This window comes from Microtus ochrogaster, chromosome 16 (genome assembly GCF_000317375.1).
Source record: "Microtus ochrogaster isolate Prairie Vole_2 chromosome 16, MicOch1.0, whole genome shotgun sequence".
NCBI lineage: Eukaryota > Metazoa > Chordata > Mammalia > Rodentia > Cricetidae > Microtus > Microtus ochrogaster.
Genome location: NC_022018.1, coordinates 27,368,219 through 27,385,925, shown reverse-complemented (window position 1 = coordinate 27,385,925; position 17,707 = coordinate 27,368,219). Strand labels below are relative to the sequence as shown.

Here is a 17,707-nt window from a genome sequence, read left to right as displayed (position 1 = left end):
GTCCCCATTCCCAGCTTCCTGCATCATCACGGTGACTTCTGGGCTCTCACAAGGGATGTCACGATGCTTCACCCTGCCAAGCATCCTCAGCTTCCATGGGGTGGGTGGATAGGGGCATTCAGATCATTTCATATGAAATTTTAATGAGACGACTCTTCAACATGACCCATTTCTATGCCTTTCTTCATTTAAAAAAAGGAGGGGGTGGTGGCTGGAAGCCAGAGCCTGACTTTAACCAACAATTCAGTTCATTAGCGCTAGCTACTGTAGTAACTACTTGATTTATCTCATTTAACTTCAAGATTTTCCTCCAGCCCAGTCAATTGCTTATTTAGTAACCTCCCACTCTAGCTTTTACAAAACACTCAAGGAAAATAAATGGTTGACCAAACAAAAAATATCAAATCTAGCATGTGAATTCGGCAGTTCAGCTCCACCCCTGTTTTATGTCTTATATAACTTGAAGAAAGTGGCTCAGCTGCTTCGGGTTCCCCTTTGGAAGCACCGTCCTCTCCTGTGCTGTCACGTGAGTTTTCTATCCACAGCACGCACGCCCAGTCAAAAGAAAACTCTCCTGTTGTGTGGTTTGGGGTGCCCAGACAGGGCTTCCTAGCTTTATCAGATAATTTAGATCATTGAGTAGTAAATGCTTTCCGAGGAGAGAGGGGAGAGAGAGAGAGAGAGAGAGAGAGAGAGAGAAGAAGAAGAAGAAGAAGAAGAAGAAGAAGAAGAAGAAGAAGAAGAAGAAGAAGAAGAGAGAGAACTGTTTTGAAATATCTGTCTAAAGTTTTTTTAAAAAGTAACTTCTAAGTGAAATCCGTCACCTTTTAATTTGATTTCTTTGCTAGAAAGGAGAAGGAGCGATGGGCAGTGAGTGGTGGGCGTCTCCCTGGCATCTCCCGTGCCGTAGAAACTGCTCTTGGCTAATGATATCCTTCTGTCAGTGGTGAAGCCAACATCGAGAACAACACACCCTATCATCTCTCTGAGTTCAACCCAGTGGGCTGGTGGGCTGGCCCTCCCACCCCTGGGCTGCCCCTCCCAGGCTGCTCCTCCCACCCCTACCCACACCGCCTACCCCTGGCTCCAGAGCTGTCTCTCCAGCTGGGATTTATGTAATAAGAAAGTCCCTGGAACATGCAATGGGACCAGCATTGGTCTCTGAGATCCTCTCTTTCTCTAAGCCTGAAAAGATGGAAACATCTGGCAGCCACACGGGTTGCTCATCTTTGCACTCCTGGTTTAAAAACGGACAGATGAGCCTGGGAACGCAGCGAGTTAGATAAATAGCACAGCTGACCCGCTGTGGCCTGGTGGGTTCATGGACCAGAAAGAAACAGACTCACGCAGCCCTAGCTGGCTCTTGCGGCTGCTATGGGGTCCGACAGGAACATGTGGATGCCATTGTGCTCCCCAAATGCTTCCCACAGGAAGGAGAACAATTTTCTTGATGCGAATTTCTCTACAAGTGCCAAGCAGCCTTCCTGTTTCACTGCAGAGGTCGCCTTGGCGCGGTGCCTAATGGGAGAAACCTTCTGTGGGGACAGCACAGAGCCCTTCATTCCGGTCCACATCAAAACTCCGTTTCCCCCAGGCACGTTCTTCACCTTCTTCCATTGTTCATTTCCATCACTGCCTGCTCACCCGTTTCAGTGCCGGCCACTCACACATCAGCCCTGAGAAGCCCAAGCACAGCAAAGAACGGCACGGCGTGGAAGGATGGCGGCTCCCGGTGTTCCTGCATCTTCCTTGCTCTTGGAAGCCATGAGGCTTGTTGGAGGAGAGTTGTGATAAAGCTACACTTGCTCATCTTTTGAAGCCTCCTGACTGTAACCTTTTCCTTAGGGGGCTCAGAGCCATCTAAGTCCGACAACTAAAGCTCACACTGACCTCCTAGCTTGTGCCCATCTGAGACTGGGAATTGTTCTTAGATTTTCTTTTACTTCGCGTATGCATTCACAATTTCAGCCATATCCCTAATGTGCTCTGATCTTACTCTGACACTTCCTGTGACCATCTCTATGGCTTCCTTCGTCCCCACGAGTCCCCTCCTATTTTCCTGTCTCTTACGTCAATGTGATTCACTGTATTCAATTAGGGTAGTTGCTTGTTGTAAACTGGCGGTTATTTTCTTGAGCAAGGGCACCTTACCAGCAGATATTACAACTGAGAAACACGACATCCCTTTCTCAGGCAATTACTAACTGCCCATAGCTCTTTCGGCAGGAGTGAGGCCTCATGATCCGGCCCATCGTGGATGGAATATTGAGGGGCCCTGTCTTGTGCAGGTATCCAGCTCTGTTGCTAGTTCATGGAGCAACAGCCATGCTTGCCGGCATGGATCCACTTTCCTTCCGAGAATATAAAGTCGATTCTTTCCACAGGTAGGCTGAGCCGCTCACCCTAGGCTAGGTCTCTTCCTGCTGCCAGCACTGTTCTCATAAAATTTACTAATTCCTGGATATCCAAAGGCAAAACCACAAGGTGTTGGACTTACAGAAAAAGCTGAAGTTCTCTGAGCAAAAGATTTATCTTTCAACTAGCTGGCTCCCCAGCACCAAGACAGGTCAGTAAAAATCACCCACAGGGAGTTTTCCTATTTATTAAAAGCTTATTAGAATAAATGGAAAGCACCTACCAGCCAGGTCAACAGACCTGGAAAGCTAGTCAAGAAGAGATCGGGATCTGGGATATTGAGCCTATTTTTAACCAAATTTTTACAATAGAAACTAGCTTTTAATGGTAAGATTTCACAACAGAAAAAAAAAAAGCAATCTTCTGCTAAGAAAAGACTTAGTCGTTCAGAGCAATCCAATATGTGGATTACTGGTTTGCAAGATTGGTGGCCTGACCTCAATGTAAATGACCTTGTTAGAAGAAGTTGAGAGCACCATCTGAAAAGGAGAACTGAAGAGATTCCTAAGCATGAACATAGGGCAAAAAGCAGGGTGCCCAAACTCGGACACTGGTTCAGAGAAACGAAATTCCACCGCAACCCTCAGAAAGTCTTACTTTATGGTAGACTACAATGTGGTCAATCCAGGTGCTACACAATTTTACTTAATTAGACCTCCTCTCCTCTTGGTGCTATCATTGTTGTCTGTTAGAGGTGGGGTGAGGAAGGTTGGAAGGGGAAGTAGAATGTAGCATTTTCACTCCAGCTTCCTGTCCCGACTCATTGCTCTAGCAGACATTGGACCTCCACTCCACCAGGGGGCAGGCTACAGAGTGCGGCTCATAGCAAGAGCTAAGGCAGGTGCAGGTAACTAGGCAAGCTGCATCCAGAGTAGACCCAAAGTCACTTCCCTGTTAGACTCTCTCCTCAAGAAGACTGCCAGTCTCAGCTCTCCGGGACTTTCTCAGGCCCAGTGAATTCTCCGTGTCAAATGGATGAGAGGCCAAGTAGTCCTTATACACCCCGTCAATCAGCTTGGCAGCGTTGTTTCTGTCAAACCAGCAGTCTACCTGTTCTTGCCCATTATAAATCTTCCTTTGTTTCCAGACCACTGGCACTCGGCGCCCTTTCACGTTTAGGATAGCCTCAGGCACCCCTTCTGCGGGAAATGGCTGATTACTGAGATTCTTGCCAGACACTGCAGGAGCTTCTATAAGTTTGGCATCCTGGTTCAGGAACTGACCTGAGAGAGGGGAAAAAAAAAAACGGATGTAAGTTGAATACACACAGCAGCTGCTACCTAGCGTTGGGCTCAGGGGCAGGAGGGTTTTTCATGGACCACTGTCCTAGGCTAGCGCCCCCCTCCCCCAACGCTCATTTATTACCCAGGCTGTAATGAAGCCTGTGTACCAGACTATGTGGGGAGGAGAGAATGAGATTCTCCTCATCACGGTCTGCCCCTTCTGGAAACTGCCCAGCTGCTAAAGCTGAGCCAGAGTTAGCGCAATCTCGGCTAAATTGGGAGGACAGCATGGTAGCTGCTAAGGAGGACACGGGGCCATGTCTTTCCTCTCCTTTCCTTGGTAACAGATCCCCCTCACACCGTCCCCTCGCTGCTACGTACTGGGGTAGAGTAGTGGAAACAGTCAGCTCAGTTCGGCCCTGACACTCAGCCTCAGAATTTTCCAGGTCAAGCGAGGGCATTGCTCTGGCCAAGGGAACGTGTGGATCTGCATCTGTGAGACAGTGCTTATGCTTGGCAGCCAAACACAATGAAACACACCGAGCTCAAGTGCCAGGAAATCCTGCCTTCTAAACCGAGCTCTGAAAATGACTCAGTTTTTAGTTTTGGGCAGAGGGCCCACGTGAGATTGCACGTCGAGGAAGGCCAGCCAGCATGGCCTGCCTGATGCTCACAACAACACAGATGACTCCTGGGAAAGGCATCCGCCTCTCGTGCTCAGGGCTGGACCGCCCTGGGTCTGCTTCTTCTTGCAGAATGGCGAGAAACCAGCTCTTTGGAGGACTGCTCCCATCTCTTTGAGTTCTCGGAAGGCCAGTGAGAACTGGTGTATAAGACCCACCCATGAAACAAGAAATACACATTTCAGGGCTGGGGAGATGGCTCAGTCAGCAATGTCCTGGCTCTACAAGCTTCAGGACCTTCGTTTGATTTCTGGAGAGCATCATAAAGGCAGGCATGGTGGCATCTGTTTGTAAATTCCAAAGATGGCTGGGTGTGGGGTGGAGACAAGAGACTCCCTGGAATACCACAAGCCAACTAGTCTATAGCTATACGGAAGTTCTAGGCGGGTGAGAGGCCCTGCCTCAAAAAAAAAGTAGAAAGCATCTGAGAAACGATACCCAGATTTGTCCTCTGACTCCCATATGCACACATAGCCCACACATACATGAACACATGCATACCAAAAAAAGTAACCTAATTTTCCCAGGATATATGAAGTCGGGCTTTCTGCATGTGAAGTTCTGGCATCTTTGTCAATGCAGATTTAATATATATTGGGGGAACATACACTGGTAGTGAACGTGTGGACTTCCTTCCTGTCATTATCCCATAAACAATGCAGTCCAGCAAGTACTTGCATGGGACTCACAGTGCTTTGGGTATGGTAAGTAATCCGGAAGTTATTTAAAATGGAGAGAGGAATGTTAGTAGGTTTGATGCAAATGCTGCATGTTTTATACAAGGGACTTTCGAGCATCCTTAGAGTTTAGTCTCTTGAGAGATCCTGGATCCAACATCTTCATAAGATGATGAAGGATAAGTTAATAAAAGACCACACTCCCGCTGTAATCTTCTGTCAAGCTCATACTGGCCACATGAATGCCCTTCCAGGAAACCCAGTTCTATCCTCCGATTACAGACTGAGATATGCAGCCACCTACCTAACAGGCCATGGCAATTGCTGGAAAGTCCTTTGCTATTGGCAATATAGAAGCCCAGGTGGTTTCGCTGGAAGGGTGCTGGCTTTTTGTAGAGGTGAATGAGGATGACGAAGGCAATGGTACCCTGGATGGTGACAGTGACGTTGGCATTGGCAGACACCGACACCTCCAGTCCCCGGCTCCCTACCACCACACTCTGGTTGCAGGGGAGAACCAGCCTGTCTCCGCCATCCATGATGACCCTGTTTGGTGTGATCTCAAGGTAAGATCTCTCTGGCCGGTTGACGAGGATGGTGATGGTGCGAAAGTATGTGCGCTGTTTCTTGTGACCATTTGGAGGCGCTGGGGCCCCAATAAGCTCTCCATTCACAGTCACACCTCAAAGGCCAAGAAGAGAAGAGTGGTTAGAAAAGCCATGCCCAGGTCCTGGCTAAAGACATCTGTTATGGTTTGCATTTGATCTGCCTCTCCAGAGGCACATGCCAAGGGCCAATCTCTCAAATCATGGTTCTGTTTTAAGAGGTCATGGAAATTACGAGGTAGGGGTCACTTGGAGGGAAGAGGGTACTTGGGAGATGAATCGTTGGGAGGATCTTGTGCCACCCTCTTGTTTCCCTGACTCTCTACTTCCTGTCAGCCATGATGTAAGCCCCCTCTGTCTCATTCTTCTCCTACCATGATTCTTTGCCTCACCGTGCGCCCAGAATTGATGGAACAAAGTTATGAACTCTGAAACCAGGACCCTGAATAAATCCTTCTCCCTTAAGTTTAATGTCACACATTTTGTCATTGATACAGAAAGCCATTGACCGCATCTAATGAATGTCCTTCTATCTTTCTTATCTTTCTATCTGTCACCAAGACTATTGTCTGAACTATACGTCTATGGGCCGCTTAGTGGTTGGTGACTGAGTGAGTGAATGAGAAAAGCCATGAATGTGTTTCTTTCCATGCTTAAATATAGGAATATATGAAGGGAGATGTAGGTTTGGGTCAATCTGTCATAGAAAGTGATGAATATCTTCATGCACTTGCATTCTTGTGACATTCTAGTGTCTGCTGGTGTCGTTTTGATGGACACTGTGTCTACAAGCTGTCAATAATCATAATTTAGATCCTTTGATGTCACTGAGCAGGATTCAAAGCTCAGATGCCTTTTTTTTTTAATTCAGAAGGTGACTTTCTTCTACCTAATATGAGTTCACCCTTGGAAATGCCAGCTAAAAATTGAATCTGAAGTTTCTTGTTTTATAAAATATGGGGGAGTATAAAGCATCAGAGAATAGGGAGGCGGTATCACAGAAGGAGGCTTGTGTGAAAGCCATTCACTGCCCTTGAGTGCAACTTCCTCTCTGTTTACTACATCACAAGTACAACCGCACCTTTCCAGCCTCCGTGAGACCTGGGAGCTGGATCCCAGCATTCAGCGCGGTGCCACTGCCCAGTAAACAGATGCAGTTGCAATTGGGGTATTTGGAAATGAGTTTGATGCATGTTGTATGCTTTGATTTCAGGAAAAGTAACTTTCACTAATAAAAAGCTGGTACATAATTAATTCTCCTTTGCTGCTATGACAAACGTCTGAGTGAAATCAGAATGGTTTCTAAGGAATAAGAGTGGTTTATTTTGGTTCACAGCTTCAGAGGTATTTCAGTTCTTTATGGTACAAAAGGCATGGTGAGGCAGTGCTTTTCATGGTAGTGGGACAATGTGGCAGAGAATCTCAATGAGGGTTGGGACCAGGAAGCAGATAGCATAACAGCAAGGAGCCATGCAAAACATATGTGTTTCTTCCCAGGGACACAATAGTAATAGTGACTTTCTTCCTCTAAATAAGCCCTATCTCCTGAGTTCTATAGCTTCCCCCAAACACTTCCATCATTTGAAGACAAAGTATTTAAAACACAAAGGATGTTACACAGTCAAATCTTATTAAGCTCTTTAGAAGGAGTGTCTCCATGGAGGGATATGGTTAGATCACTGACTCAATGCCAGCTGCCTTTCTAGAAAAAAGAGATTTAACTTTGAGGCTAGAAAGAGCTATGTGATAGAGACCCTTGTCTAGCAGACACAGCCTGGAATCAGCTGGGAAGAGACTCTCCAGGACAGATTGTCTACATTGGGTTGTCCTGGGAGGCATGTCTGCAGGATGTTGTCTTCAGTTGATTGATGAAGGAAGGCCCAGTCTACTGTGGGCAGCACCATGCCCTAGGCAGAGGGTCCTGAACTGTATAAGAGCAGAGACATTGCTTTCTGTTCTTGACTATGGATGTGCTATGACAAGCTTCTTTAAGTTCCTGCCTCTTTTCGTTCCTCACAATAATGAAGTATAACCTGGGATTATGAGATAAAACAAGCCTTTTCTCCCCAGGTTACTTTGTTCAGGGTGTTTCAGCCCAGACACTGAAATGAAGTGAGGACAGCCTGCAAGAAAACCATCTGATAAAGGAGATCGGGGAAGCAAACTTCATGAAATTCCACCACAAATGCCACCTGTGGGTTATAACCTGCCTTGCCAGGACACTTACTGCTGAGTACCTAGCAATACTGGAAGGCACATGCCCTCACTGTGCCATGCTGTATTGCTGTCCACATGGCTGTCCCCAAGCAATGAGTCACCTGCAGTGCGCTCAGAAAGCACTTCCTATGCTCATTTCTTATACTTCGTCTCTCAAGAGCCTAAGGTAGCCAAATCTCTGTTCACATAAATTCATGATCTATGTATTTTCTGTTTGGGCTTTCAACAGAAGTCTCCAGGGACTATGACCTGCCTACCACCACAGCTTCTGAGTGGACAGACATAACGACAGTAAGATGTGATAAATTACTATAGCACGTGAGTGTTCCTACCCATGATTCAATCATGTATGTAATAGCCCATGAGACAGAACATTACAACCTCCATTTCACATGATGGCCACTACAGCTGCTAAGGTGCAGGCCCAAGGCCACACTGGGGTATAAAGTAAGGGTTTGCTTCTGTGTCCAGAAACTTTGTACAGTGCCCTTACCAGTCGGTACATGCTGAGCATCCAGGATGTCTTTCTTCTATAATTGGCCATTCACCTTCAGCACAGAGAATGAAATGCCCCATCCCCAGGCTTTGCCTAGGTACCACCATAAGGGAAGGTAGTACTTACCAGAGTCCAGGTGATCAGAGACCAACCGTAGGATGTCCCCAGGCTCTCCGTCAATGTTAAAGCAGACAGTGAGTTTGCTTAAGGGGAAATCCACAACAAAATGGGGATCACCATCCACTACCGGGAGCAAGAGAAAAAGAAAAGAAAAAAATGTGTATTGGATAAATATTATTTTATGTTATCAGATGGATTGTTTCTTTAATCATAATCAGAAGGCTGAAAGACTAGTAGTCTCAGTGCTAAAGAAGGAAAATATGCAGAAGTGTAATGATGGCCCCAAAGTTACGCAGCTTGTACATGGTGAGGGTAGACTGACTCCTGGTCTCCTGAATTCGGATGTAATAGTGTTTCCATCATATCTGAGACAGCTAAGCCTTGAGAGGTATGATAGTGAGAAACGAGAAGGGAGATGTTTGACACATTTCTGACTGCTGCTGAGTCTGACTTCCCACGGGTCTATGCCTATCATGTCCCTTGTCCCTTCACTGCCTCGGTGAGTAATGACGCACCAGAGCTGAAGAGATGGCTCGGTGGCTCAGAGCAGTGGCTGGCTTGCAGAGAATTGATTCAGGCCAGTTCCAAGCACCCACACGGAGGTTCACAGCCACCAACAACTCCTGTTCCAGGGAACCAGACACCCTCCCCTGGTCTCCGTGGGCCCGGCATGCTAGTAGTACACAGACAGACATGTAGGCAGAACGCTCAAACTCATAAATAAGAATACATCTTAAAAGAATGAAAGAATGGAGATCCTTTCTCGTCTATGCCAAGAGTGCCATGGGGAATAATCCTTCACCAAGGAAGTCTGGAATATCCAGTCCTCACCCTGAGGATAGGTATGAATCAGGCCAGCACAAAATTTAAACTTACTTAAATTATTATGGAGTTTTTGAGTGCGTATACCCAAATTCTCCTGTTTCTGTGCCCATGGCACTGGACATCACAGGTACAGTGTGGCCACATCTGGATTTTGACACAGCTGCTAGGATTCAAACTCAGCTCCTTAGACTTGTGCAGTAAGTGCTCTTCCCAACTAAGCCATCTCCCCAACCTCATCATGGATTTTTCTTCCCTTTTGGTAACCCACTAGTTAGTTCTAGACGGTGACTCTGTAAATTCTGTAGCATGCACATCATGTCACAATGTCAACAGGTTGGACACTCCCTCTACACAGTCTCATTAACCATATAGTGTGGGCTGCTTGTAACACTTGGCCCTCACAGTGGAGCCCAAGGCAGTGCCAGGCAGAGTGTGAAAATCACTAGAAGGTCATGTAGTACAGTCAGTGATGATGGCAGAAGTCTCCCTTTCCGGTCACACAGAAGGTATAAGCCTCAGCCCTATTCTTTGTCTCTTTTGGTTTCTACCTTTGTTAGAAAAAGAAACAGTGTTACCTGTTCCTCAGCAGACCCTCCTGAGAATCAATCTACCTCTGTTAGAAAAAGAAACAGTGTTACCTGTTCCTCAGCAGACCCTCCTGAGAATCAATCTACCTCTGTTAGAAAAAGAAACAGTGTTACCTGTTCCTCAGCAGACCCTCCTGAGAATCAATCTACCTCTGTTAGAAAAAGAAACAGTGTTACCTGTTCCTCAGCAGACCCTCCTGAGAATCAAGACCCCTAGTCTTCTCTTATTTCGTAGGAAAATCAGTTTCTCTCTGACTTACACATAAGACCATGTGATTGGGAAGAACTCTCTGCTCGGTGTGAATATGTGGACATGAAGCAGGAAGGAGTGGGTTAGAACTGTGTGTCTGGAGGAGTTCAGTCTTTTCAAGCTGCAAGGAAATTCCTGTCTCCCCCGTGACTGCTGAATCCCCCTTTCCTTCAGGACTGTCTGTCAGGAAAGACAGAGAGAATCCCATATTTCCCACTGCGACGAGCCTCACGCCCCACGTGAATGGAACATAAAGAAATACAAGGTGAGGGTGGAGCTCAGTTAGTACAGGCTGTTGCCTCCCAAGTCTAGGGGCCTGAGCTCAATCCCTAGAGAGCATGTAAAAAGCCAGGTGTGGTAGCTTGTGCTTTTTAATCTGGATGACGGTGAGAGAGGCGGGTCCCTGTAAGCTGGACATCAGCTACTCTCCCTACCGGAAGTCCTGAATCAGGGAAGATCCTGTCTCATATGAAAGGTGGAAGGTACCTGAGAAATGAGTCTGGAGGCTTTCCTCTGACAGCCACACACATGTACACCTCCCTCCCCCACGAACATATGGGGGGGTGTTGTTGGAGAATTCAAAGTATCTGCCTTGATGGTAGAGACAAAATATCTAAAGGGGACACCGTTTCTTGCCGCCTTTGGCACAGGTGTGTAGGACATAGCTCGCCTGAACTTTGTCTGGCAGTTTCTATCACGCTGAAAACATCATTTCCACCCTGATCCAGCGCAAGGGAAGTTGTTGCTTGTTCCACCAGTGTGTGGAGGAGTCCAGCAATCAGCGCCACAGGCAGCATCCCAGAGAAGGTTGACCTGGATTCCACAGCACATCTGTGCTTTAGAAAGTGCATTCTCTCCGTGGGACTCTTCGTGCTTCTAGCCCCACGGCTAATCACTGCGGTGTCCCTGGCTTTGTGAACACGTACGTCTGGCCAGTGGGAGAATAAAGCCCAGACATTCTTCCATCCAGATTCTTACCATATTATACACTTGGAAGATGCTGCCAAAAAAGAAATTTTACTATATCTTCAGTCTCTGCTTCCCTTCAAAGCTAAGGATTCAAAAACAGCAAAAAAATTTTAAAAAGAAAAACTGCCTATGCAGCCAGATATCTTTATTTTTCTAACACCATTTTTTATCTTTGGGACAGAAGAGGCTGGATGCATAGTTCAGCTCTCTAAAACTGAAAGCCGACAATGAGCAAAAGAAGCCTCCGCTCTCCATCTCCTCTCTTGGGTCATCTCTGTGGTGTTCATAAAATGACTTGTGATGGTTCTAGTTTATGTGTCTCATGCTGCTGAATGAAACGGGTTATGGGAATACATTCTGTGAGCTCCTGTTTTTACTGGCTTCAGAGAATTCCAAAAATTCCTTACTCATCTTACCTGATGTTTTAGTGATTTTAATTCTTGGGCTATGTGATTTCTTGAGAGCAGGTCCTGAAAGAGACACAGGAAAGAATAGTTGTTATGTGCTAGAGATGTGTGGAGGGGCACAGAGAACAGCAGCTGGAGATGAGAAGCCCGTAACAGGTTTCAGATATGTTTGTAATAACTGTAAGAATCAAAAAAGGCAAAGATCACAAATTCCAGGCTAGTCTGGGCTATAGAGCGAGACCCTATATCAAACAACGAGACAAAAATAAAAGAATTAAAAAGACGCTCTGCACATAATCTAGGGCCCGCAAGATGACTCATTAGGTAAAGGCACTCATGTTGACACTGCGCCTGACAACCTAAGTTCAATCCCTGAGACTCACAGAATAGAGGGGAAAAAAGCCCAGCTCCCTCATGTTGTCCTCCGACCTCTCCTTGTGTTCCGTGAATCACCATCCCACAGGAGCATACACACGCAATAAATGAATGCGATAAAATAAATAAACAAAATATCATTTCAACCAAGTAAATCTGAATGAAGAATCACTAACTTTGCCAGCAGAGGCTGCATCTGAGACAGGAAGAAGCTTGCGCATGCGGACCCAAAATCCTCAATTCATTTCGAGAACTACACGCCCCAGGGGAGAGAGAGAGACTGCTAGAAGTACTAGAACACTCGTTCTATGCCAAAGGACTCGAGCTGAATAGTCAGTCCTGCCAATGGACCTTCATGGAACTTATTATTATTCCCACTTCTAGGCAAGCAACTGTACTTGCGGGGAGGTCCACAAGTGTTCCGGATTTCACAGCTGCGCAGGAGGGCCCGGGGATCCTAACTTCATGTTCTCTCTGCCATTGAATGTTTGTCAGAGCTTAACGTGAGAAATTATTAGCCAACATTTGTGGGATTCTGGGAGGGCCTGGTTAACTTCTGTCTCCTCTCTAAGAGATGAACATTTGACAGGAACAATAAGAAGCATTATTCAAGAAAAGCCAGGCTGCTTTCCACATGCTGGCGGTAGTAACATTGCAACCCTTGGCTTTGTTTAAAGTTCCTCCTGTCACTAAGGACTCTGTCAACTGACATCAAACGACAAGTGTCCACACTTTTTTAAAAATGCATATATAGTATTTGTTTCTATTTTGTTGAGACAGAATCTGACTACATAGCCCAGGCTGAGCTCGAACTCACTGTCCTTCTGTCTGAGCCTGAGGCGCTGACGTCAGTGGGTAACATTTCTCAGCCTCCTGCCATTCTTTTCACGGCTCTTCTGAGCTACGCTTTATGACAAGTTTAGCTATTTGAGAGGGCATCTGGTGAGTGTGCACTTCATATATGGTCATTGTTTATAAGAACTGCAAGATGCGAACAGAAAACAGACTTCTGCTGAGGTTTCCTTGGCCTTACAAGGAATTTGCACTCACACACAGGCCACTCCTGAGGCCTTGCTACCTGGCTGCACGTCGGCTCCTCGCAGGCTCTGCACCACCGTCTCAGGGCCTGTGGCTGCAGACATGCCGCGGCTCTCCTCTAGCCCGCCTGTGTGGACCCCTGGCTTCTTCAGCTTCATGGAGGTGAAGGGGGTCAGGAAGTGGTAATTCAAGGCTAAAGCCTGGGCCTTCTGCCTCAGCTGCTCCTTCTCTTGCTCGCTGCTGCTCTGCACCCAGGAGCTCAGCAGTTCCTTCACAGTGAGGTAGCTCCAAAGACGCTCGATGTGGTTGGGGTCCTTCCCACTGTCACTGGTAGGCCCAGCGGTCACCGTGACGTCATTCCCCAGCTTTTGAGACTCCACGGGGATGTCTTTTTTCAGGATGACAAATTTCTTACTGTTGCTTGCAGTGACCTCCACGTGGAACTGATCAAACTTCCTGTCTACCATCTTCCCAGCAATGATGATCTCGGAGCCATTAAAGTAGTTGGGAAACAGGGTTCTGGTGGCATGCTCCACTACATCCGGGGGATAATCGATGCGGATGTCAGAGAGAAGCGGGGTCCGAATCTCGTCATAGAACCTGCAGAGGAAGGACAGAGAGAATCAGGAGCTGCCTGGGCTACAGTTCAGGAGGAAATCAGGCTTGCAGAGGGTGTGGGTCTACTATGCACGGGATCATCCCCTGCACTACAGTTAGCGCAGGATTCTGAGAGCAGTCACTAGAGCCTCTCTAATGAGTGAGCCTTCGCTCCTTCACAAAGCTTCCTGGGACAGCAGCCTCCTTGGAATTAATTAAAATCTCCCATTGCCTACATCAACCTTTGGTTTCTTGAAATAGTCTTCATGGGGTACAACTTCAAAATTCCTCAAAACATTTGCTATCTTTCCTTTCTACACACCTAAAGTTTCTCCAAGGTTTCCGCGTAATTTGTTTCTTGAATTCGAATGCATGTTACAAAGGTGCTTGAAGCAGCAGGTTAATCTTGGGCACGCTTGTCTTGACTCTAAGAGCTTCTGAGGGACACAGCATGTTTCCATTAGCACTTCCTGTGGCCCTGAAATGACGCGATGGACACTCCCTTTTCAACGGCCTAGACAGTGAAGGCTATGGGGTCTCTCTCCACCACTGTCTTGGGACATGTGGCCCTATTTCCCCCAATATAGGGGGAACGTAGGTAGGACTGCGAAGTTAATGGTATCCCTTTCACAACTACTAGCTGTCTCCCTAAGTCTATCCTCTCCTTTTAAAATGGTAGTTTTCTAACTAGGCACATGTCCATCTACCTACAAAGGAAAATCCCCAGATTCTGTTGTGGATGGTTATGGCCATGACGTCACACTTTCTCCCATGAACAAAAGCTAGGAATTGTATGTCCATCTTCCAAGACACAGGAAGATAGTGTGTGCTCACTTTTGTGACTTTTATTCTTGCTGGGACTAAAAATCAGAAAGGACATAGACTTAATTACAACATTGCAGATAAGGATAACCCCTAAGGAAGTGAGGCACAGAGCGATGAAGTCCTGGGCCCCAGAATGACTATCTGGAGTAGAGGCTAAGCTGCATCAACTATCAAAGGAGTGTTAAATAAACCACTTAGTAAGCCTTTACAGCCAGAGGTGTCTGTACAGCATCGTAACTTCTACCTTATCTACTTATCTTCTAGAAATCTGTGAGGATCATAGGAAATGACGGATATATAAAAAAAATTGGGTTTAAGTTCTCAGGAAATGCAAGGTATGGAAGGCATTTCCAGCAGAACGGCTGTGTAGCTAATGGTTTCAATGGAATTGCTTTTCCTTGTGACCTCCTGATTTTTGTTCTATGGTGCAGTAAGTTTTCTCTCTTTGAATCTGGTTTTGAATAATTTTTTATGATGTAGGAAGCAGATCTATGTGCTCACTTAACTCTTTCATTGACATCCAAGGAGAAAAATGGTGGCCAGTCCCTTAGCAACCGCCTGTGTTGATTGCATAGCTCAGAGACTGTCAGTCAGGCTTATGATTCATAAATTTCTTTGACTGTGGCTACCAAAATCTAGATAAATCAGGCTCTTCCTTTGAAATAGACCCCATATGTGCACACTGAAGCTTGAGTTCCATTGGGCTGGACCTGGAGACAGCACTTAATTCAACAAAAAAATCATATGCCATGATCAATAACATGTTATCTGAGACAAAGTAATTCTTTCTTAGGAAATCTAAGTTCTAGATTTTCTACCACTATTTTTTCCACAAAAAAATTGATTTGAGTTTTCATCAGTTTTAATTGATTATTTTACTTCAAATTATAACATCATTTTACCAGTTATTTAAACTATCATGCTATTAATTATAACCCCACATGACCATTAATGTGCAATAGTCACTTTATTTAACTTTTCCCGTTAACAATCATCAGTTATAACCCTTATGATGCAGAAGAGGAAACTGAGGCACTGGCAGTCTTAAAAGCCTACCTAAAGTCACATATTAAACTCAAATCAGACTGGTTTCAAAGCACATTATGAGGCAGGCAGTGTGGTACACCCAGGTAATCCCTGTCTACAGTAGGGGCTGAGACAGGAGGGTCACAAGTTCAAGGCCATATGAGGAATTTAGCAAGACCCATATCTCAAACTAAAATAACAGAAGGGTTATCTCATCAGTGGGTGAATCATTTACTTAGCATACACAAGACCCTAGGTCCAATTACTAGTGCCACAAAGTAAATTTTTTTTTTAAATGGGACTAAAACACACTGCAATAATTCTTCAATGCAGTGAGCTGGCTTTATTTCCAGCAGATGTGAGGATAAGGCCCAGACAAAGATCTCCTTCGCCTCTGGTTACAACGTTATCCTCAATTCTGGATTCTTATTGCATCTACACTCAGCTCCTGCCCTGGCCTCTGGTTACAATGTTATCCTCAGCTCTGGATTCTTACTGCATCTATCCTTAGGCCCCGCCCCGGCCTCTGGTTATGAGAAGACAGACAACAGACCCAATGAGTTGTGCTCCTGCCTTCTCCTCCTCATGAACTCGTCGTGTAAGACCACAGTTCTCCAGCGACAGTTTCTCCAACAGTTTGAAGTCCACGTCATTGCCGATGCCGATGGTGAAGATGCAGATCTGACCTCCAGTGGCTTCCTTGGTGTTGCTCAGAATCTTCAGGGTGTTGGTCTCCCCGAAGGTGGGTTTCCCATCCGTGAGGAAGACGATGAGGGACACGCTCCGATCTTCAATGTCGTTCTGGGCCACGTAATTGTTGAGCAGTTTGATGGCCTTCTGCAGGGCCCCATTGATGTCTGTACCTGAAGAACATCAACATAGGACAGCTCATGGCTTTGCAGTCACCTTCTACCTCTGAATGTACTGTCACATACATGTAGAAAAGGCCTATCAGGGCTCAGAATCAAGGCTGTTCTAAGGCATGGCATCTTCTGTCCGCTCGCCAGCACTGGGTCCTCTCCACAAGCAGAGTTGCCCAACCATTCCTCTGAGAGTTCACTGAATGCCCAGGAACCAGAAAGGGGACTACTGAGTCGGATAAAAATCAAGACCACACCTGACGCTTAAGGAGAACAGACCCCTTATCTGCTAGGGTCCTTCAACACACGTGAAATAGTTGAACTATTTTACTCTGAGTGCCAGGTGCTTGCCAACCTCTCATTTTATGATGAGGAAAGAGGCGAATGGCTACTAGACGGTGGAGCTGGATTCAAAGCCAGGAAATCAAGCTTCAGGAGCTGTGCTCCAACCTTGAAAGGACATTTCGTAGAGAATGCAGAGTCCTCTGGTGTGCTCCAGCAAAGGGCTGGGCAATGAGTGTCAAGAAAAAAAATAAATGAGAGATAGCTTAGTGGTTAAGAGCTCTTACTGCTTTTGAGGAGGACCCAGAATCAGGCAGCTCACAACTGATCCAGGGAACATTGCCCTCGGCTGGACCACATGGGCACCTGCACACATGAGGTGCGCATAAATTCATAGTTATACACAAATACAGAGAAGAGAGAGGGGGGAGAGAGGAATAAAGAAATGAGAAAGAAAGAAAGAAAGAAAGAAAGAGAGAAAGAGAGAAAGAAAGAGAGAAAGAAATGAGAAAGAAAGAAAGAAAGAAAGAAAGAAAGAAAGAAAGAAAGAAAGAAGAGAGAAAACAAATATGGATTCTTAGGTTTGGGTTCCAAATGAATATAATACATATTAGCTTATTTCTAAAGATGTTTATTGCCTCTCAGCGAAACACACCATTCTAATAGTAAGCAATATCATTAGCATAAGTCAAATTAGCAGATAATCACTGAGCATGCTTCGTGTGTTAAGAAACATATTAGGACTTAGGGGCTACAATGAGGAAGGACTTCACAGTCTTGTCAATTTTTGCTATAGATAATAACTATGATATTAAATCTAATATTTAATTTCCCCTGTCCAATGATAAAACAGTTCCAATCACTGGATGGAAAATGACTATAAGGAAATGGGAATCTTCAGATGGAGGAAGGCTGGCCTGAGTGTTTTGCATACTGTTTCCATACACAGAAAGTAGAATTAATAGATGTGAGAACTCCACAAGATAGCGCATCTGCCTTTGAGAAAAGGTCAGATGGGGGCTGGTGAGAAGGCTCATCAAGTAATGGCATCTGCTGAGCAAGTCTGACAAGCTGAGTTCAGGTCCCAGAACCCACATACAGGCTGAAGGAGAGAATCAACTGCAAAGACATCCTCTGACTGCTGTGTGACCGCCATGTTACACACATGCTCCTCCCCCACATCCTCTGACTACTGTGTACCGCCATGTTACACACATGCTCCTCCTCCAC

General features: G+C 45.9%; 1 protein-coding gene across 1 annotated transcript in view; it reads right to left on the bottom strand.

The window, feature by feature from the left end:
- Window positions 1-785: 785 nt before the first annotated feature.
- Window positions 786-17,707, bottom strand: part of Itih5 (inter-alpha-trypsin inhibitor heavy chain family member 5) — a 93,451-nt gene continuing 76,529 nt past the window's right edge. The window contains exons 9-14 of the mRNA XM_005354887.3: window positions 15,889-16,198; window positions 12,928-13,487; window positions 11,484-11,537; window positions 8,443-8,559; window positions 5,303-5,680; window positions 786-3,638 (exon numbers count right to left, since the gene is read on the bottom strand). Of these exons, the coding sequence (XP_005354944.1) occupies window positions 3,310-3,638; window positions 5,303-5,680; window positions 8,443-8,559; window positions 11,484-11,537; window positions 12,928-13,487; window positions 15,889-16,198 (1,748 nt within the window). The 3' untranslated portion in view covers window positions 786-3,309. The remainder of the gene's footprint in view (window positions 3,639-5,302; window positions 5,681-8,442; window positions 8,560-11,483; window positions 11,538-12,927; window positions 13,488-15,888; window positions 16,199-17,707) is intronic.